Raw genomic sequence first — 21,549 nt, forward strand, 5'->3', positions numbered from 1 at the left:
TGTTGTGGCAGTTTGACTCCATTGATTTTATTTGATGATCCTGTGTGCTTTAGAAAGGGTAAATATTAATTTTCAAAGAAAAATAACAATAAATATAGCATTCAGGTTTTGGGGTTTTATCCCTGACCAGGAGCTCATGGTGTCTTGTGTTACAATCACAGCACAGTATAGGGACTTTCTTCAGTACCTTTCTTGATAGTAGGTTACCACTGATTCAGGGTTGCCATCCAAGTGTCCAGATATATGGTATGAAGACTGTATATAACCTTTGTCTGAAATGTGGAAAAGTTGTCAATAAGGTTACCTGATGACAGCAGGAGCATTCTCCTCTTTTGTGGGCAAAGTAGGAGTCAGGATCGTGGTCTTCCTTCTCATTTCTGGCTGGAATAGAGTAGGATCTTTCTATAGCATTCCTTAAAGCGCCAAGACAGCAGCCACCATGCATATTGTGCTCCTTAACGAATATGGCAGACAGCTGGGAGGCACGTTCAGCTCTTTTACTGGCTAAGTGTGCAGCAGTCTGCTGTGAGCAGCTGGACACTCTGTTAAAGGTGCAGGATGCTGCTGTAGACCCTCCAGTCTATGCCTTGCTGCTGGCCAGTGTTTAGAACAAGTTATAGTTCAGAAAACACCCCTGTCAGGATGCTTGCTTTCTCTTAATAACACCTGGGGTGCAATGTGACTTACAGTGCTAGGTACAGCTCATAGGTCTATAGTTCCAGCCTAGTGCAACCTTCATGGAATAGAAAACATAAGTCTCTTTTAAGAAGATTTTGGTATAGTTTATAAAGTCGCACCTCATTTATCAAAGCCAATTTTTGTCATCCCTTGAGTTGGCCTTTTTGTTAGGCTTAGCTGATGACATACATGTGGACAGAGGGAAGTAGTGAGCTATTTGTAGTGGTTTTAATCTCCTGTTTTATAATTCACAATAAAAAGAATGTTGTGCGCTCTGGTTATTTTGCATGTGGACACACTCTAAGTACTTTTCTAAAGGGGGTATTTTTTGAAGGGCTGTTTGCACTGAAATACCTGTGAGATACCTGTGAATGTGTAATAGCAATTTTTTGCTACAGTAACACTGAACTTCGTATATTGTCTCCTCAAGTTCAGAAGTGGATGACTTCATATCTGAAATTCTCTGCCCAGTTTTTCCCTGATAGTGCTGAATGTCATGGTACCCAAAGTGTTGCATTTAATATGTTTTCATTTAGGATAAAAAAAGGGTCTAAAGGTTGTATAAAGAGAGTTATTGCTTTTTGACTCTTTTCACTGCCAGAAATGAACTTTTGCGAACACTAGCAACATGTGGATTTACATATCAAGAATTTCTCTTATCTCCAACCTGTGTGAGTACAAAAATTGCTCCAGTATCATTTAACTGTTCAAACTGCACTGAGCCCAAGAACATTTGAAAATGATCTGTTGTATTAGAAGAGAGAATCATGCCCAGAACTGAAAATACTCTTGGATGAGAAAGCTATTTGGCATGACTGCTGATTTCTCAGCATTATACTGGCATAATCATACTGCTGTTACTGTTCAGAATCTAGTCCCATATTGCTGTGCTACCATTTGGTATTTTTTAAGAAGGCATGAATTTACAGTGTGACCAGGAAGGTGGTTTTCCCTGCAGGAGCCTCATTGCTTCTGAAGTGCTGATGCCTGTGGATTTCCCAGCACAGAAAATGTGACTGTGTTATTTGTGGGAGGTGGAGCTTTGTTTGCAGGTTTCCCTGGCAACTGAAAAGAGTTGAGGGAGATTTCAGATTGTGCAAGACTAAATGGAATCAGTGAACTGCTATATATATCTGAGAGAAGCTGACAGAGGTTAGCTTAAAAACCAGTTGTGGTGTATTTGTTTCATTGTTAGCTGTTCAAAAAGGCAAGGAGACACCTTTTTACTTTTTTATAGAAAAAAGTATTACCTGTCCCAAGAAGTGGTGCTGCATGTAATTTTTCTTCTTACCTGTCATGAAAGTTTGTTTACATTCCTCTTCATTTACAAAGTCAAAAGCATGAGGTACAAAGAATAATTGCCCACTTGTTTCCTTGACAAAACCTAGTTCTGGAAGTTGTAAGTGTTTAGGTATTACCAGTTAATACCAATACCTATGAAATCGTAAAATATATTAAGTGTGTAATAGTTCTGTTACTATATATAGTGGCTGATAACTTGTATGATACTATAGACCGCTTTTTGTCCCTTTATCACATGGACTTGTGGATTTTGCTTACAGCTTGGCATTCCCAATTCTAGGCTGCGATACTTTCTAATTGCAAAGCTTCACCAAGAACCATTCTCCTTTCAAGCTCCTGGTCAGGTGAGTCTGTTAGCGTTACTTGAATTTGCTTTGTGTCATGAAGATTGAGGGTTAAATTTTCAGTTTAGTAGTGTGTGTTAATGGTGAAGAGAGAGATAAGTGATATCAACTGAAAAGTGAAATTCTGTCTTATTTTTTCAGCATGGATACTGAGTTTTCTAAGTACTGAAATGCATGCCAGTGGCTTAGATGGGTTTAAACAGTTGTGGGACAATGGCTGATAGTGGGCTAGAAAGCAGTTCATTCTGCTATCCTTTTCACACCCTTGGAAGTCTTTTTTCAAAGGGAATTATTTATGGTTGTTCCTGACACCACTGCTGGTAGGTCAGCAAACCTTGGTGCTAATGTGTTTTTTAAATCTTCGTGAAAATAACATCAAACAGTTACTTGCTTTATTCTGAGCATCTGTGAAGGAATTCTTACTCGCTGTAGAGTTGGCTGTCAAGTTGTTTATCAAATGCATTTTTTTTTTCCTCACAATTTGTTCTTAGATATTGACGAGATTCCCAGATCAGGATCTAGAAGACTTACTCAAAGACAAAGTCACTGACAAAGTGGGTGAAGCTTCTTCTTCCTTGTGTTCTGAAGAGAAGAATCTGGATCGAAACATTGGTCCCAGTTGCAGCAGCAAGAAGAGTTTACCAAAAGGGGCCTTTCTGTTTAAACTTGAAACAGTAGAAGAAATGGAAAGGAAACATGATCAGGACAATGATTCCTCTATTCAAATGCTTAAAGCTTTCTTGGAAGAGGAAAATGAAGAAATGAGTCAGTATTTCATACCACCAAAGTCCTTGTTGCGCTATGCTTTCTTATTAGACATTGTTAAACCCACCTGCCGCAGATCCACATGCTTTACAAAAGGGTAAGCTGCAAAGAAAATGTCTTGCTGAATCATGGCCTGAAATTTTAAATGTATTTTTGTTTGCTTCCCTTAAAAACAAGGAGAGTCATTTCATCAAAACCAGCCAGGCCTCTGAAAAATAAATCCTCTTATACAGTGTGCTCACTGGTCTGGTGGAATACTAGCATGAGAATCTGTCTGGCAGGACATCATGTGCCCACTCCAGAAAGGCATTCACAGAAGACAGTGCCATTCGTTGTTGACCTTCACAAAAGCTTAATTACCCCTGCGGAAATATGGTTCCAGTAGACTGGTATAGTAGTGATTCATTAATGAATTTCTTTATATTGCTCGTTGAAGTTACAGTGTCATGCATGACAGATCCATTCCTCATTAAAACTCTCCTCTCTATATTTTATTGATTTCTTGGATTTTTCAGCTGTGTAGGTCAGAATAGCTGTGGATTGCTCATAAGTCCTAAAACCAGTTAGGCTGCTGCATTACAAATCATATTTGATGGGGCAGAACATCAGTGCTTCTCTATCTAGTAGTTATCTGATTTGTACCTTGCAGTTTAAAGTTTGACAGCTTGAGGTTGGTGAGTTCTGAAATCTCACAGTCAGCTTGTAGGAGCTTTTCCACTGGATGCATTTGCATTGGAAAATGCCAGTTGGGGCCTGGAACTTTTGGGGAAATGTTAGGATCAGCTGTTTTCAAATTAGATTGGGTTTTTGTTTTGACTTCTCAGAATGTTTCAACAAAATGACATAGTTGATCACTTAGAGCTGATGACAACTTCCATTTTTAATTCATAGAAATTAGATAGAGCTCCTGCAGATTTTTTTGATTTTTAACTTTTAAAAGAGCTGAGAAGAGAATGTCAAATGTTCAAAATACGTGTAACAGGAAAGCCCTCCCCCCCAGCTCCCATTGATACAAGCCTTTTCTGCCCTCAATCTTTTGAGCTGGGGGGAAGTCAGCATCTCATGGGATCTATTTCTTAACTAGAATAGTCAAATAAAAACCTTAATCCAGAATGATCCCTTCTGTATCTATTGTATGCCTTGAGTGTCATCAAAAATAAATTGGCCACTTGTGGTTTCACTAGAATATGCCATGGTAGTTTGTGGTCATGTTTATCAAAATCACATTGAAGGAGGCTCCTGAGTAGCTAATACGGAGTTTTCTTATATAGCGGTGGGAAGTCTGATGTGGAACGTGAGTGTTGCACTTCTGCTGATGTGGAAGGAGCCGGGCCAGATAGCTGTGGTAGTTCTTGGCTCAAAATGTAGAAATCTGATTTACTGCCTTTGTTCCCCTTTTTTAAGAGGCTTTTCCCCCTTTTTGCATCATACCATTTATAGCTTTGCATTAACAGAAGGATTATAATTACAACTCGGACTTCATCCAGATCACTTTCTGAGGCCAAGAGTGAGTTTCTGCTGTATGTGTTCTAGGAGTTCTGATTTTATGTTTTTCCAAAGTATGAGATTTAGGAAAGAGGACCGTGAATGGAGCGGAACAGCACTCCACGTACTACAGAGAAACAGCTCTGCTGAAATGCCTGCCTTGTGTCTGTCCTCTAAGATACTGATCATCAGCTTTGAGAATGGGAGAAAAATTTTTCTCTGATTGGTTTTCAAATATTTCCATCAAGGTTGATGTGATGAGAGTAATCAGGGTATGCCTTTTCCAGTCCTTGCTAATTCACCAATTTTTCATCAGTGCTTTTTGTCTTTCTGCCTTTGTCCTACCAGTCTTCTAAAGGCTTTGGTGGAGTATAGGGCAAAATGTAATAGCTTGTGATGCATGAGGGATTGAGCAGATGAATCTGTGTTCCCTTCCAACCTTGGACTTCTAGGAAATTGGAAAATGATTGTTCAGTTCCTTAAGACTATAGACATGGTGGTTTCTTTTAGGAGTATGTTTGTACTGTCTGAAGTTGAGAGAGGAGATTGTCCATTTTAAAAGGACAGAGCAAATGAGAACTACTTCTTTAGATGCGATCATTCTGGACTTTCAAGTGCTTGACACTATTGTCAAAAGAAGCAATACCTTCTAAAATATTGTAGTATTAGAGAAACACTCTAGTGTTGTGAAAATTACCTTTTTGTTAGGCATAATATAAGACACAGTATACCCAGAAATAATATATCATGTGTATGAAATTAAAAGCTTTTTTTGAAAGCTTGCAAAAATTGGGGGGTGAAAAAAGCTCTTGAGGCAGATGAAAATTGAAGATTGTAATTTCTTAAGGCAGCTTCTGTCATTATAATTGTAATGAAATGTCAGAAAATCAATGCATTGGGTTTTACTGTGGCAAAAATTCCCATCTTTAATTACGTTCGGAGTGTAAGGTAGGAATGTTAATATTTCTGTAGTCAGCAGCTACAATAATAATTAATAACAATAGAGCTAACATTGGCCATCTGCCCACATTTGTGTTAAAAATCCCACCACCCCCACCCCTTGTCTGTTCCCAAACCACTTTTACACCAACTAGATTTTTTTTTTTTTCAGGGGGGGTGTGAGGGAATTTCGGGGTGGGGGAGGAGGGTTCTTTAGTGCAAATTATTTAGACTGGAGTATTTTTTATAACAGAGATCCTATTAAAAGATTCTTGTCCCCCAATAAAACCCTAAAATACTACTTTGAAATTTATCCTTATTTATTTATTTTGGCTCAGATATATTAATCTGAAATATGGTAAGATGATGATGATCAGAATTCCTCAGTGCTGTGTGTGTTACAGGGAATTTTCAGAATGCAACTAACCAATTGAAGGTGGTTTTATTCCATATGGTTTTAATCTGCACCAGTGTTTAGGGCCTTTTGTTCTGATCCTAAGGAAGATTTGCAAGCACTTTATTTTAAAACGAATGTTGCTCTCAGTGGTATTGGCAGAACTGTTCATAGGCTTTTCCAGCTAAAGAAGAAATTCTCATGATTGAGCCATGCTGGGTCATTGTGTCTGTGCTGGAAGGGAGAGTATTCCTTTATTCATCATGGAATTAGAAAGGCTTGAAACAAAAATTGTTCTGGGGCCTTGCTTTAGAATGGGCCCCAAGTGGGAGGAAGAGACCTTTATACTTGTCTTTACAGATGCACAGATGAAACTCAAGAAGAGTGTCTTCAAATGATTGATGTAGACCACACCCCTCTAATGCAGGGGATCTCCTGAAGTTCTTCCACAGTGCAGAAGTCATCAGTTGGCTTGACTCAGTCTTTTTCTGTTCAGAACATTCAAACACTATCGTAGTTAGACTAGCAGAGCATGTTTCTGAAACCCCATAATTATATTTAAATGATAGCCTGGAGGAGATTGCAGGGTAAACATGTTGTTATACAATTGACCACAAAGCATCCAAAAAGCTATCATATGGTTTTAGAATGCAAGTTTGCTTACTGTTCAATTGGATTTAGGGTTTTTTTCTTTTGTCTCTTTCTTCTGCTCTGCATAAATGCCTGGGCATCTCCCATCCCTCTGTGGAAAATCCACATACAACCAAATGTTAAACGCAAGTGAACCCTTTCATTCCTAATGGAGTGATATAAAAGCTGGAGGCTCACACCTAGTGGTCCTCCTTCAAATATGGAGAGCCAGTTTGAGCCTCTAGGACCTTTAATGCATTTTGCCTTAGCGTAAAATTGGTTTGTGCAATGTAGCTCGCCCTTTCTGGTGATACTACATTTGAATTCCTTGGCCTTGTATAGTTGCCTGGTTGCCTTATATAAGGCATTAATGTAAATAAACTCTTGTGCATTGATTACAGGCTGATCTCCAAGAGAGCATGGTCAGAGACTACTGCACTCCATGGGATAGCATTGTTAATAACAAGGCCTTTTGCATTATCTATCCAGGAGGCTTTTTATTAATCAGAGCAAAACAACCTTAGCAACCTCCCTGCATCTTTGTAGTTGTCAGAACTATGAGGTCTGATGAAAATACTCATTTGTTCTTGTTGTTTTTAAGGTATGGGCACTATGTAGAAGGGACAGGCTCAGTTCTGCAGACAGCATTAGATGTACAGGTAAGAATGTGTATACTCTCACAGAATCATAGAATGGTTTGGATTTGAAAAGACATTGAAGATCATCTAGTTCTTTTTTTTAAAACTTGAGACTTATTTTAAGGCTTGGGTTTTTTTTCAGCCTTCTGCTTTCTTATTCTTAATATTATAACAAAAAAGCTTTTGAAACTGCACTTTGTGGCATCTGAGTTTCCAATTGATTTACTTTGTGTACTTAAACAGCAGCTTATTTAGATAAAAATTATGTTTGCACCTTTCTGTATGGAGAATGAGCTCCTATTATTTTATTATCTGTGGTGTCATACAGAGGTTTCACAGGGTATGTGAAGGTATTAAAAATGGCTAATTCTATGGATAAACTACAGTGCAGTATCATGAATCCAGGGCCATTTTTTGTGCACGTATGATCCAGTAAATAGTCAAATTGTTTGAATAGTCAATGCGTTTGAATTTCAAATGTATTATTTATCTGGGAACACACAGAATTTTGAAAAGTTCTACTGTTGATACCAAGTTCACCACAAAGTAAGCTTAGCACTTCTGTGCTGTTTACTCATATATGGCATGTCTAAGCTTAAGAAGAATGCACCTCTGGAATTCAGAATAATCTTAAAGTGAATGTATTAAAACAGCTGCATCCATACAGCTCAATTTGTGTAGATGGTGTCCTATTGAGGTATGTTAAGTCACTATCCTGTCATTAACAAATGTTTCTAGTCCTTTTATTGCCTCATGAAGCATTGGTGTAGCATGCAACTGGAGGAAGAAATGATGAATGCCCTCATGGCAACATTGATTTATTTCTTGCAAGTCCGTAAGATGAGATGTTGGCTGCGAAAATACACCACCCGTAGTACTTTCAAGCAAAACATGTTTTTTGTTTTTGGTCAAACTGTGATAGTTAAAGAAATACTCTGTTAAGATGTGACTTAAATTTTACATATTTGGCCTGCATTGGTGATATCTGTTGTTTTGGATATTCTTCATAGCTTGAATCAGCATTTGAACATATTGAGGAGTTACCAGAAGAAGAGAAACTTATGAAATTGTCAACACTAAAACTTAGATACTTCACCCCAAGAGAAATAGCAAATCTTCATGGATTCCCTTCAGAATTTGGTACGTGCTGCAAAGTACTTATTTCTACATCATTCTTTAGAAATGCCAATGCACTTTTTTTACTGCGGAGTAACCCATGCTTACATTTTGCTTCCCTCCCCCATGCTGTCCCTCCCTGCCCCGACTGTTCAGTTCTTATGATTGTTGTTATTTAGCCAACCCTGAATTTCTCTGAATTTGCACTAGGTTTTTATATTTTATAAGAGGCAAATTCTGTGGTTAGGTTTATCTTCATAAACTAAGAAAAAAGTTTCGGCATGAGAAATGCTCTATTACTGAACGGCATGAAGGAATACCTTTGTTTAAAGTTCAAACTATTTACTCAGCAGCCAGCATTACTGACAACTGGTAAATCAACATATTCTGCCAGTTTTAGCAATTCTATTAGTGGTTCTCAGTGTTTGAGCTGCTTGCTTTCTCCCTTCCGCACATTTGCAGCTGCTGACAGAAAGGGAAATTCAGAAGATACAGATACTTCTTTGTTCAAGAATAGCCAAACTGTTCAGTTAATGATCTTTTAAGTCATCTCTATTTTCTAGAAAAGGCAGTCGTAGCCCTTGGTCACTTCATTGTCTAACTGGTATTGTGAAGACGAAGGAGTCAAAGAACGAGACTCAGCAGTACCCGCGCATTGGACGCAGGTCAACCAGAATTAAGCCTGAAATAAATTCACCAGAACTGTAAAGAAAAGCAAGCAAGAAAGTGTAGCTGTTACTAGCTGCTGCGGACCTTGGCCTGCTGCCATCCCATCAGTGTGATTGTCTCTCAGCAAAACAAGCATCCATAGAATAAGACACCACTGACCTTGAGTAGTTTGTTATGCTTTTTCTTTGACTTCCGTGATGACCTAGGGCTTTGAGGAGTGCTAATAGTCCTTACACATTTCTTTCTTTTGCAGTTTTAGCTTGTCTTCTCATTCATTCCTTACATTAATATTCAAAATTGCTACATTCAAAGAATGCTAGCAAGGTTGCAATTAGAATTACCAGCACTAAGCTTATTTGTTTCAGAATATTTGCAGGACTGTGCAGTGTTGAGTTATATGCCAACATAAAGGATTTTTTTCATTGACTCTCTTCTTTAATAGATCTGTTCTTTTTGCAGACAGCCTGTTTTTTTTGTTTTGTTTTGTTGTTTGTTTTTTTTTAGCACAGCTCTGTTCTATGTTGATTTAGGCTGAGGAAAAGAAATGAGCTAAACAGGGCTGGATTGGGCTTGTATAGGTTTATCATAGAATCATAGAATAGTTGGGGTTGAAAAGGACCTTAAGATCATCTAGTTCCAACCCCTGTGCCATGGGCAGGAACACCTCACACTAAACCATGTCACCCAAGGCTCTGTCAAACCTGGCCTTGAACACCGCCAGGGATGGAGCATTCACAACTTCCCTGAACAACCCATTCCAGTGCTTCACCACCCTTACAGTAAAGAACTTCCTCCTTATATCCCATCTAAAGTTTGAACCCGTTACCCCTTGTCTTGTCACTACAGTCCCTAATGAAGAGTCCCTCCCCAGCATCCTTATAAGCCCCCTTCAGATACTGGAAGGCTGCTGGGAGGTCTCCATGCAGCCTTCTCTTCTCCAGGCTGAACAGCCCCAGCTTTCTCAGCCTGTCTTCATAGAGGAGGTGCTCCAGTCCCCTGATCATCCTCGTGGCCCTCCTCTGGACTTGGTCCAACAGTTCCATGTCCTTTTTGTGTTGAGGACACCAGAACTGCACACAATACTCCAGGTGAGGTCTCACGAGAGCAGAGTAGAGGGGCAGGATCACCTCCTTCGACCTGCTGGTCACGCTCCTTTTGATGCAGCCCTGGATACGGTTGGCTTTCTGGGCTGCGAGCGCACACTGAAGCTGGCTCATGTTCACATCAACCAACACCCCTAAGTCCTTCTCCACAGGGCTGCTCTGAATCTCTTCTCTGCCCAGCCTGTAGCTGTGCCTGGTATTGCTCCGCCTCAGATGTAGGACCTTGCACTTGGCACGGTTAGACTTCAGAAGGCTGGCATCAGCCCACCTCACAAGCGTGTCAAGGACCCTCTGGATGGCATTCCTTCCCTCCAGCGTATCGACTGAACCACACAGCTTGGTGTCATCGGCAAACTTGCTGAGGGCACACTCAATCCCACTGTCCATGGCACTGACAATCATGCTGTTCAAGATCTCTTTTGAGCACAAAGTTGCTTATTTATTTTAATGCAGCTTGTGTTTTCCAAATGTTAGATCAGTCTTTGCAACATCACTTAGAGGTGTGGTAGAGTTCATATTGCTTGTATTTTACAGAGGGGGGGACCGAGACACTGGAGAAATTTATGTTTGGAAGATTCCATGGGTGATGAGTTTGTGAAACCTGACCTTAACTATTTCAGAGTGCTTAGAATGATTCCGTGCTTTCTCTGTTCAGGGCCTATCTTTAGGGACAGCTGTGAGGTTCAATATATTTGCAAACCAGAACTGAACTCTAAAGACAAGTCATGCTCCTGAATTTGAAGAGCGTCCAGAGCATCCGTCTATGAAGTGCTGATTTAGCAAATTTGTCTTTTGTGACCCAGGAACTGAGGAGGGAAGGACAGGGTTAGATTCCACCTCTGAGGGTAGTACCCTTCTGCCTGAATCATAGGACCTTCTTTACAGTTCTGGCTGTTCTCCGCCTCTCTATACTACTTCCCCAGCTTTCAGAACACATAAAACAAGCTTTTCCCATCTAGTGGTTTCCACTCACATATGCTCCTGATTCAGAGGCAGACCAAGCTTTTCCCAGTGCATTGACTCACAAGTCTGACTTTTTTTCCTTTGTGCTTAATCTAAGACATTTCCTACTTTGTGCTTAAAAACCCCAAGGTGTTACTCAGCTTTAGGCTGATTGAAATCTTTGGTGGATTTATGTACTATAATCTCAGGTACTATAATCTTCTGAGGGTTTGCAAACTATGGGGTGGGCTTTTGGAGAGTTGCTATATTTATGGCTACACAAAGGATGTTTCCCTGACAGCATTTCTTCCATGTTAAATTTCAAGTCATTATTGTGAAGTGTGGTATTTTCAGAGAGAAATATGCTGTAATTTCTGTCTCCATGTTCTGTAGTGACAGCAACATTTAGGCTGAAATTTTCAACAACAGAAATCTTGGAGGTGTACCCACTGCAAGTATATTGTTGATCTAAGAGCTAAGAATGAGAAAACTATAAGTGGAAAATGAAGGGAACATCAGGAAGCTTTGTAACAGATACTGTTTCTAGATGCAGCTAAAGTATTCTCAGAAGGAACATGATTGTCTCTAAATGGTTCTGTATTTTAACAAACTGATGGTCTTTTCCAGTATGTGAGATACAGAGTTAAAATTATTGTCTGCTCTTAACAGATTTATTTGTGCTTTTAACATCTAAATGTGTAAATAGTAATTGCACTGCAGGTCAATGAAATACTGCAGTCATTTGTCTTAGTTGCTGCTGTAGGTCCCATAGCAATACCATTAAAAGTGATCAGAGCATTCTTGCACCTGGGACCTGCTTTCATGAGGGGGGATGTCAGGATGCCTTTTCCATTTTTCCCATTTGTGATGTGTGTAAGCTATTAGGAAACAAATGGCAGCCCCATGGAAAACCAGCACAGTGTGGTAGTGTGCATTGCAAAGACCACTACATCATCAAGTAACACGCGTAACTTAAATGATGCAGTGAGAGCTGTGCAGGAAGTGCCAGCGTAGTGTGAGTTGTTAAATCTGACCTTCTGATACAGGCTACTCTTGAGCCAAGAAGATAGAAGGTGTGAGACAGTGTGTGCAGGCAGATGGAGGAGCCTTGAGGAGAAGGAAATGGGAGCTCTGAAAATCAGTTTAGGCTTTCAGTTTCCAAGAGGCAGAAGGAGAAACTGAAATTTTCAGGGTTCTGGTAAGTTTCTTGGGCTATAAGTAAGTCACGTGTATGCATAAACACATAGGTATTTTGATGTACTCTTTTAGAATGTGTAGATTCTGTACCTTATTCAGTGATGTAACATGAAAAACTTCATCTAAGGAAGTGTGTGTGTGGGAGTGCAAGTGATTGTTCCAAAGCAGGAACGGTTGCCCAAATGTGGGTGCCAGGAGGCGGGGCAGAGTGGATGGAGCTGGCGGAAGATGTGTTTACCGAAGTAGTCCATGTTTGAGGCATTAATAACTGGCACAGAAGGATGGAACAACGCCTCCCAGACACCTCCTCCTCAACTTTCCCCCCCTGGCTCAGCAACTGTCCAACCGTGTTCTCTCCTGAGCGATCCCTGGAAGAGGACTTTTTCTGAAGTGCTGTGCAGATTTCAGGACACACGTATAACTACTTACACACAGTGTGCCTATGCATCAAAGCTAAACTGGGTGGTGATTATCTCGGAGTCAGATTTAAGTGTTACTTCTTGGGAAATGATCAAATAATTGAATGTGATCAAGTTTCAACAGCTTGGTAAATGACCCTAACAGTTGAATCACCACTGCTGTTCATCTTTCACTCAGGTTGAAGCTAAAGGCACTTTAACTCACAGCTGGAGTAAGCCAAGAGTGCAAGCAATGACAGTTACAGATGAACAGCTTCTTCATACTTGGAAGTTTGTTCACCTTTGACCGTGTGCTCAATACACAGCAGAGCCCTTTCACAGTAGTCGGACCATTTTAATTATTTTCTGAGCTTCCCTTCTTTTTGCCAGCCCATGCACTTACCATATGAAGGACTTTTCTGATGCTGTCTGTATTTCTGAGTGCATTTGTCAGGGTTAGCATTGAATTACATGGAAAATTGTTCAGCTGCTTCACCAGTCACTGGATAAGCCTTGCTTGTAGCTTCATCTCTACTGGTACATTGCACTGTGAGACTCATTGGATTTGTTTGCCTCGGTTGGTTAGAGGGACTCATAAGGGAAGTACAATATAAAGCTCACTGAAAAATGCAGTTTAGTTCATCTGCAGAATCATCACATTTTCTTTGTGCCACGGCCACAGTCTTCTATGGATGTTGGGCTGTGTTTGAGGTGCTGCTGCCCCTCCCTGCAACTGCTGGATGTTTTGTACTATACGAAGAGGAGCTCAGCATTAGTTATACAATAGAGCAATGTTCTGAGGCTTCTTGTTAAACCTGAGAGCTAGCAGTGCTGCTAATGGAAGAACTGATCCACATCATAGAACTGTAATTCCCTCAAATCCCATGAGCTGGTTGGGATTTGATTTTGTAACTTTGTGAATGGTAGTGGTGGGGGAGGGGGTGAGCCCTGCTGCAGTCTGTGATTACTGCATTAAGATCTGCTCCCTGAACAAAGGAGTAGACTAAAAGCTAGGAGCAAACCCAGACTAATGGTGTTGCACTCTGTTTTTGTTGTAGGCTTTCCTGACAAAGTGACAGTAAAGCAATGCTACCGTCTTCTGGGAAACAGTCTCAGTGTACATGTGGTGGCAAAACTCATCTCCATTCTACTTGGATAATTTAGACCCTGAATCTGATGAGTACAGACTGGTGACAGAAAATATTTCCGTCTTTCAAGACAAAGCTGATGGCAGCTGAACAAAAATCACATATACCAAAATATCTGTTCTGACACTTTGAACAATTCTGATATATTTTTAACACCTTGCTTTTATGGTGGATTTGCATTGTAGGGGTTTTATTTAAATGGAAATTTACAGGACTTGATTGCTTTATTTAAAGTTCCTTTCTAGTTTGCAGAATGAAAAAGAGCAGCATTTACATGTACCTCAGTGAAAATGGATAAGACTAAACCATCTTTGCAGTACAGTGTAAAAAGGCTTTAAGTGTCAAAGCTGTTTTAATTAAGTGCAAAGACCGAGTTCTATGTATAAAATGTCTTCATCTGTAAATATCAGTGATCCATTCTCAAAAGATTTATTGTATATATGATCTGGAATTTTGATGTGGTGTTTTGTAGCTGATGAAATGATAAAATTTGATATTTTGTATATGATTTTTAAGAAGACTCAGTATCAACCTCTCTAAATACTTGCAGGATTCTGGAGCCTAACTGTATTTGTCTGGAATGATTTGTTTAAGTGCAGCTGAATAAAATATTTCAGGATTATCATAACCTTGACAATAACTTGCCTGTTTCTGTTCTCACTTATATTATTCAGGATTCATTGCTCTTTAACAAGGACCTATACATAAAAGACATAAATAAATAAATGAATTAAAAACTCCATGTGTGATCATGGAGAACAGAGATACTGCAGGTGTTCTCACCTGAGAAAGACTATGAGCTTGGTATCATTATTTTGTGCCGTGGTTGGTCTTGTGCTCACTTCTTGTGCATTTCTTCTTCAGACTTGATTTGCATGCTGGACTGTTAAACCAGGAACCAGGAAAAGCTTGGGTTGACCTACTTCTATCTGTCTTACTCTCCAAGAGCATTTGGGCCTCCTGGGAAGTTCCAGCTATAAAAGAGAAATGGGAATGGATTCTCTTAAAAGAGCTCTGGACTAGGCTCTAGAGAAGGATGAGTTTTGCTCTATCTTTACCCAGTCTCTTATAGTACTTAACGGCAAAATAGTACTAATGTTTTAGGCTGTGCCTACTAGAAAACTGCAAAAGAACACGTGTGGTTTTAACAGTGTCATGAACCAAAGTTACCTGTTTATGTGGTGGTTATTGTGTAGATTTATCAGCCTAACTAGCTTCTGTATGGTCTTGCTCTTGGGAGAGACACAGTAAAAGGAAGATCTGATGCTATCTAATATGATCCAAACATTGAAATGAAAACAAAGGAGGTCAATTTTATGTATAAATTGGGATTATTTTCTGCTGAACCATGTAAGTAGTCTGTTCATTTTGCCTCACCATAATAATATTTGGTAAAATGTTCCCATTAACAATTAGTTTTCAATTCCTTAATGTGTAAAACATGCTTTAATGATTTGCATGCCACTTGTAAGTAAGCAGTATTAAAGTGTAAGTTGAAAGTTCCCTAGCTGCTTCTAAAACATATTGACAGTGAATTTTAATTCATTGTCCTGTGCTTTTGTCCATGCATTGTGCTGTTGTAACTCCAACCTTTTTAAATTACAACCTGGCATTTGGAAGCAAAGCACATTGATGGTGCTGATATATTTTGTGATACCTAGGCAGTAATCAGTAGTTCTGATTAGTTCAAATGTTTGCCCTGTATATATTTTTTGAAAGAAACTAATCCCATTCTGTTTGTAAATATGACACTTAGAAATGGGATTCTACTCAGTATTTGAGTGGCATTTTGACTGTTTATTGATCTTGCTTACCATGTGGCACTACTCATTAATTGTACATGTGTTGTATGTAAGATGAAGCATAGGGAGGAGGAGAAGACTGGATGAGTCCATGGAACTAAAATCCTTTGAGAGTGCTGAGTAAGTAGACTTCTGGCTGAAGAAGTTCCCAAGCTGCAAATAAATGGAGGCTAAGAGAGTACCTAGGAGAGGTACTGTATGTGCTTGCCTCTTCCTCTACCCATTTACTAACTCTCTGCTCCTGGCCACTGTTGAAGATAGGGTACTGACCTAGATGGATCTTTTTGTAACCCAGGTTGATCACTCTTACCTCCTTATATTTGTATGGTGACAGAATGCCAATGTTTGTAATCACAGCATCAATACACAGCAAGTTATTTATGGACTTGGCTCAGATCTAAACCTCTTGATAAAGCCAACAGCACAGAACAGAATGAATCTGAGGGAGGCTGTGCAGACATGTCCATTCATGGCTTTAGGGTTATTAGTGGTAAAGGGTGACTATGCAAATGGAAGTCTCTAAAAATAACTCTAGTGTATGTTAAAGCAATTGGAATGTGCTAATAGGGCTGGAATAATCAATAGAAAAGAACAAAGCCAATGTAGCTGCCTGGAAACTCTTCATGAACCTAATTTCAAAAAAGAATGAATCAGAAAATGGGAAGCATCAAAGAAGTTGGTGGTTTGTAGAAACAACTTGTAGGAATTAAAATCAGAAAGACAGAGGAACCAAAATATTAGTGTAATGAAACTAAAACCCTAATATATGTTGTAACTGCCTTCATTGTGATAAAGGAGCTCAGGGAGAACTGGGACAGTAGATGAATTCCAGCTGAAGGAGCTAACTAGATCAGAATTCATTTATTTGTTATTTGCTATTAAAAACAGAAACTGTAGATTTCCTGGCCAGTTAGTTTAACTTCATGAGCAGGTAACTTTAACTTCATCAGCCGTGATGAGGGAGCAAAATCTTGGGCAGGTGTCAGTGAGCAGTATGCTGAGAAGTAAAAGACATCCTTAAGGAATGGTGTGGGAATTGGAGTTGTGCAATGGCTGTATCCCCTGGGGAAGCTGTTGTGGCCATAAAACTCTCCAGGTGCACTTAAAGAGAAGGAAGGAAGAGATGATGGGTGCTTGTAAGTAAGGGACAGAAAGGGCAATGTTATTTTTCTGAGCCACTGTTGTGGTTTAAACCCAGTCAGGTAATTCGTTCACTCACTTCCCCCCCTTTCTTGCCCTCCCCCTGCTCCCGGAGGGACGGAGAGGAGAATCGAAAAGAATGCAACTCCCACGGGTTGAGATAAGAACAGTTTAGTAGCTAAGGTATAACACAAATCACTACTGCTACCACCAATGATAATAATGATAAAGGAAATAACAAGGGAAGAGAATACAACACCTCAGCACCAGCCGACCGATAACTCGCCCCCCTCAGACCGACCAAGCTCTGACCGATGCCTCCTCCAACCCTGCAGTCTCCCAGCCCCTCCGGCTAACTCCCCGTTATATCCTGGGCATGACGTGCTGTGGTATGGAATACCTCTTTGGTCAGTTTGGGTCAGGTGTCCTGTCTCTGCTTCCTCCCGGCTTCCCCTCCTCCCTGGCAGAGCATGAGGCTCACAAAGTCCTTGGCCAAACCAAATCATCATTGTTATCAGCTCTGTTCCCAGGCCGAAAGTCAAAACACTGCACTGCACCAGCTACCAAGAACGAGAAAAATGACTGCTACTGCTGAACCCAGGACAGCCACCCTTGTTTGATGTAAACCTTGTGGTTTCTGATCCTCTGTACAGGGGCTAATAATCAGCTTAATGCTTGGTTGTCTTAGAGCCATAGGGACACACAGAAAGTGCTAAATTTGATGCGGACCATTGTTTACCCAGCAATTTGCACATTTGTACCATGGAGGTAACAGCTGTGCTTCATATATTATGTGTCACTTCTGAAGGCTGGAATATTATTAGAGGAAAGATGAAAGAGGATGCAGTGAAGTGAGGATGGAAGTACTGGGAGACATGACCTCAGCTCAGGGAAAACTCAGGTAAATGTGCACTACTCAGGATTAAACCAGCAGCAGGGCTGGATTTATAATTATTTCCAAAGATTTGAGTCATAACATTGAATAGCAGGGATTTTTTTGCATCTGTAGAACAAAATAATGGAGTATTTGTTAGTCTGCCATTAAAAACTTTGCCAGGTTGGGATTCACATCAATATGCTCTTCCCCCATATAAAACGGGAGCATTGTCAAGGACTCATGTTCTGCATATGAGGTGATTTCCTAGGTGCAATTAAAGCTTACTAAATTTTTTGGCCATAACCGGAGTCAACTCTTGTCTTTTACAGCAATTACTTGCCTTTGCAAGCACATACTGCTGGAGAGCCACCATTTAATTTCACACAGCTACACAAGATGGTGGTGGTAAATCATAGTCCATGCTGGTACAGGATGAACTTCAACCAGAATTGGCTAGACACAAATGCTCCGTTACTTCCTGCCAAATCTGCGCACAACCTACACTCCTTAGAGGTGTTTCTTCAGCCATCACGTCAGTGAGGTAACGAATGATCTGTCCCAGGAGGAGGGTTTTGTGCCAGCTCTTCTTGTTGCAAAGAACAGTGCTTATTCTTCTGCCAGACATTTGCAGGGTTTCCATTCTGTTCTTCCAAAAATGATGTCTCAATCCAATGTACTTCGGTAAAATTAAAAGGTGTGGACCTATTTTTCCTCCTTAAGATGGTTCATAGATTTCCCAACTTGGCCAGCCTAAGGTGCATCCATTAGGAATAAAAAATAACCAAAATGTAGCAGGTCTAATGAAATGGAAAATAGTGTGTCATGCAAAGTCTGCATAAATGTCCGTATCTCTCTGTGCATAGTCAAAGTCACCTGGTCTTCAGGTCAACTATTTTCTAAGCTATAAAGCCTGCATGAAGAGAAGGTGGATTTCTTCTTCCTCATTGCAGTAGCTTTCTCCCCATTCTCAGTGGCTTCTTGCTCATTGGTCATTTGGTATATTGGAGAGAATTAGTTGAAAACAGAAGCTTGAATCCAAGACTGACAGGCAGCAGAGAGGGGCAGTGTGTGTTCAGTGTGTAATAGAGACAAGAAAGAAAAGGGAGGGTTTTGTGAGTCACAGCCAAAGTCCAGGCTGAAACTGGTCAGCATACACTCGACTTTGTGAAAGAAAGTCCCTGAAGTATGCATACATTCAACAGTCTGCTAAGAAGTGCAGGTTTAGTTGGCACATAGTTTCTTCCAGTTGACACTTAGCAGTTATAAAAACAAGATAAAAGATAGTGAAAAAAATCCCTAACAGACATCAGAGCTGACATGAAGAATGCAGTGACCAGTAGTTTGACAGTACCAGGATGCCCAGAGGCAGAAGGTGTCCTCTCGACTAGACAGAAACATTGATAATTTGGATGTGCTCTCTTACTCCAGAACAGTTCTCAGAGCAAAAAGCATAATAGTAAATGAAGAAATATGCAGGTTAGTTTATCAGTTGATGTAAAATATCGCAGCTCATTTGGATTGAATGGACCAAGGGTAGTTTTCAACAACTGAGGATACAATTCTCTGTTTTCACGTAAACACTATCCCCTGTAATGGTAAAAGACAACACATGGAAATTCCTCCTCATGATCTGGCAGCAGCGCAGCAGATAGTCTTCTGGAGCCACAGGCTGCTGTGGAGCTGATGAATGTCCAGAGAGCTGAGCTGATGCTACTGCAGTAAAAAGTGTATGGGACAGGGTGTCTGCCATGGGTTCAGGAGGAGCTTCACACCGCCCTTCCGGATCTCTAGGCAGCAGCAGTAACTGGGGGGGGGTGTGTGTGTAACTAATGCAGTATCCTGCACCACAGGATGTGTGATCACAACCAAGATGGTCAGCAGGGCCACGCTGTTCTGAATTCTGAGATGTTTCAAATAATACATTTAACAAAATGTAATGAAAGTCTAGATTTTCTGCAAGCAACATGGTGGGATGCAGCTGATACAGTCTTCAACATTGTAGTTATTCACAGTAAAGATCAAGTTACTATCTGCAGCAGCACCACAAACATGAGCTGTCCTGGCTTCACCCCCATTTCCACAGTCCACAGCAGTCCCTTTGTTGAGGTGACATGAATATTTTCTGTTGCTGCATCCATTCTCTGCAAGGGTGCATTGGCCTTGTAACGCTCCTGTGTGTGAAAACTAAATTTGCTCAGTCCCCCAGCTCCAGGGCATCTCTTGCATATCTGTGGGACATCTGTAGGAGACAACTGCAAACTGGATGAGGCAGGAAGACTGGGCAGGGTTAGGAAGTGCAGGAGCTCCGTGGCCTCCAGGAAGGTCTGGGGCATAAAGGGTAAGTGAATGGTGGCTACTGTTATTTTCCAGCGGGACCAGTTACAGCTGTTTCTCCTCTTTTCTTTCCAGTAAAGATTTGAAATATGAGCAGTCTGAAGAGCTGTCTACTGGTAAAAAGTAAAATCTAAAAGAATGGTTGTGGGCCTGGAGGCACAGGTACCTCCTAGCATGGGGAAGGAAAAGATACACAAAGCTCCCCTGAGCAGGGGGAGGAAAGCACAGCAAGTTCTTGTGCAAGGGGAACATGGAAGCTCTGGCAAAAGCAAAGGGGAGGTGGGCATGGACTCTCATGCCAGCAGCAACAGCCTGGGCCTCAGAGATCAGTGCCAGCAAGCATCTGGTGGGACACTTTTGTGAAGGCTGTGAGGTACTGCTGAAGGGTGGAGAAAAATATATCTTGAGATTCAAATTTTGGCTGTCGGAACATAGTGATTTGCATTTTTCAATCACTTTTGAGCCTCCTTTGAATTCTTCCTTGGTCTTCTGCATTGTCTATTGCTGGCCTTGATTTTGGGAGCCCTAGTGTGTGCAGTGAAGACAGCCTACACATGCCAAACTAACTGCAGTGTGTGATGGTTTCCTCAGCATCTGGGGACCGAGTCATCCTTGATTCAGAGCAACCATATTTGGTTAAAATTGTAGTTTGCTGTTGTAATCCATGTGATGCTGTTTGGTACTGCGAAGTTGTTTGTGTCATCTGCCAAATAAATCACTGCCTGGAAGCTTCTCTTTCAATACAAGTATTCTTTGCCAGCCACTGTGGGTTTTTTATGTGGAGGGGTGTTTTTTTGGGTAACAGTCTAGGTCCTTTAGTGCTGCCAAATAATCTTCCCTTCACCCATGTGGTACAGCATGTGAGGAGAGCAAGCCATTGCTGCAGATTCCCTATTACTGCAGCAAGCTAGCTGCAGAGTCCAAGGTACTCAGGGGTGTTCAGCTGTACAGAGGTCAGAGACATCATGATAAAATACAGGCAGATTTCAATTAATGGCCTTTTGAAGCTTCTGAAACCAAAAGAGACAGATGCATTCAGTATCTAGAGGATTTGCACGCTGTCAATCTGTAATTGAGATACTCGAGATAAAGTTCACCCTCGCAAGACAAGACAGCAGAATGGGCACCTTGTGAATAAAGAACTGTGTGAGAGCAAAGGGCACTTGGGCTCACAACAGCACAATTCAGCACTAGCAGTTTCACTTCAAGAGCAGGACAGCTGGAGGAGAGCAATGCTTTGGGCTGCTCCTGCTCCTGGGCTTTTAGTTGCATTATTATTACTTTCTGGACTGAGCTGTGAATCAAACCATCACAAAAATACGAGGCAGAAGAGAACCACTTATGAGGACCAGTAAGTACCATTGCTTGCAAAAGCATTTGTCAGATGATGGCTTCTGAGTGCCAGTAATGGGAACAGAATGGCTTTACTGCAGCTTTTTTACATGCTCTTTGGCAGATATGTGTAACTAAATGATCTCTTTGTTTTTTTGCAAAATACAACAGGCCTCGTTTGTCCTCCGAGCAGGGTAATTTAGTGTTCCATGCTGGCTCCAGCAAAAACATTGAGTTTAGAACGGGACCTCTGGGGAAAATAAAGCTCAATGAAGAAGATCTTGCAGAACTCTTTAGCCAGGTGATATCATTACTT

General features: G+C 40.8%; 2 protein-coding genes across 6 annotated transcripts in view; both read left to right on the forward strand.

The window, feature by feature from the left end:
* Positions 1–14,376, forward strand: part of TRDMT1 (tRNA aspartic acid methyltransferase 1) — a 30,100-nt gene extending 15,724 nt beyond the window's left edge. Inside the window, exons 6-12 of one of the 3 annotated variants that reach the window (XR_009746058.1) lie at positions 1,280–1,349; positions 2,241–2,324; positions 2,816–3,186; positions 7,139–7,196; positions 8,186–8,315; positions 11,726–12,203; positions 13,659–13,862. Coding sequence is in view for 1 of the 3 variants with exons in the window: in XM_061468356.1 (XP_061324340.1) it covers positions 1,280–1,349; positions 2,241–2,324; positions 2,816–3,186; positions 7,139–7,196; positions 8,186–8,315; positions 13,659–13,759 (814 nt within the window). In the remaining 2 variants the exon portion in view is untranslated. Of the gene's footprint in view, positions 1–1,279; positions 1,350–2,240; positions 2,325–2,815; positions 3,187–7,138; positions 7,197–8,185; positions 8,316–10,718; positions 10,909–11,725; positions 12,204–13,658 lie in introns of all 3 variants that reach the window. The other 2 variants (XR_009746057.1, XM_061468356.1) reach the window with 2 other exon arrangements.
* A 6,285-nt stretch (positions 14,377–20,661) lies between these two features.
* The window catches only part of CUBN (cubilin), a 398,149-nt gene continuing 397,261 nt past the window's right edge, over positions 20,662–21,549 (forward strand). For 2 of the 3 annotated variants that reach the window (XM_061468343.1, XM_061468344.1), the window contains exons 1-2: positions 20,907–21,252; positions 21,405–21,534. In XM_061468343.1, coding sequence (XP_061324327.1) covers positions 21,134–21,252; positions 21,405–21,534 — 249 coding nt within the window. In that variant the 5' untranslated portion in view covers positions 20,907–21,133. Of the gene's footprint in view, positions 21,253–21,404; positions 21,535–21,549 lie in introns of all 3 variants that reach the window. The other variant, XM_061468346.1, reaches the window with a different exon arrangement.

Source organism: Pezoporus flaviventris, unplaced genomic scaffold (assembly GCF_033815535.1).
Source record: "Pezoporus flaviventris isolate CSIRO_AGI_PZ_B2104156 unplaced genomic scaffold, CSIRO_AGI_Pfla_v1 ptg000047l, whole genome shotgun sequence".
In the NCBI taxonomy this organism is placed as follows: domain Eukaryota; kingdom Metazoa; phylum Chordata; class Aves; order Psittaciformes; family Psittacidae; genus Pezoporus; species Pezoporus flaviventris.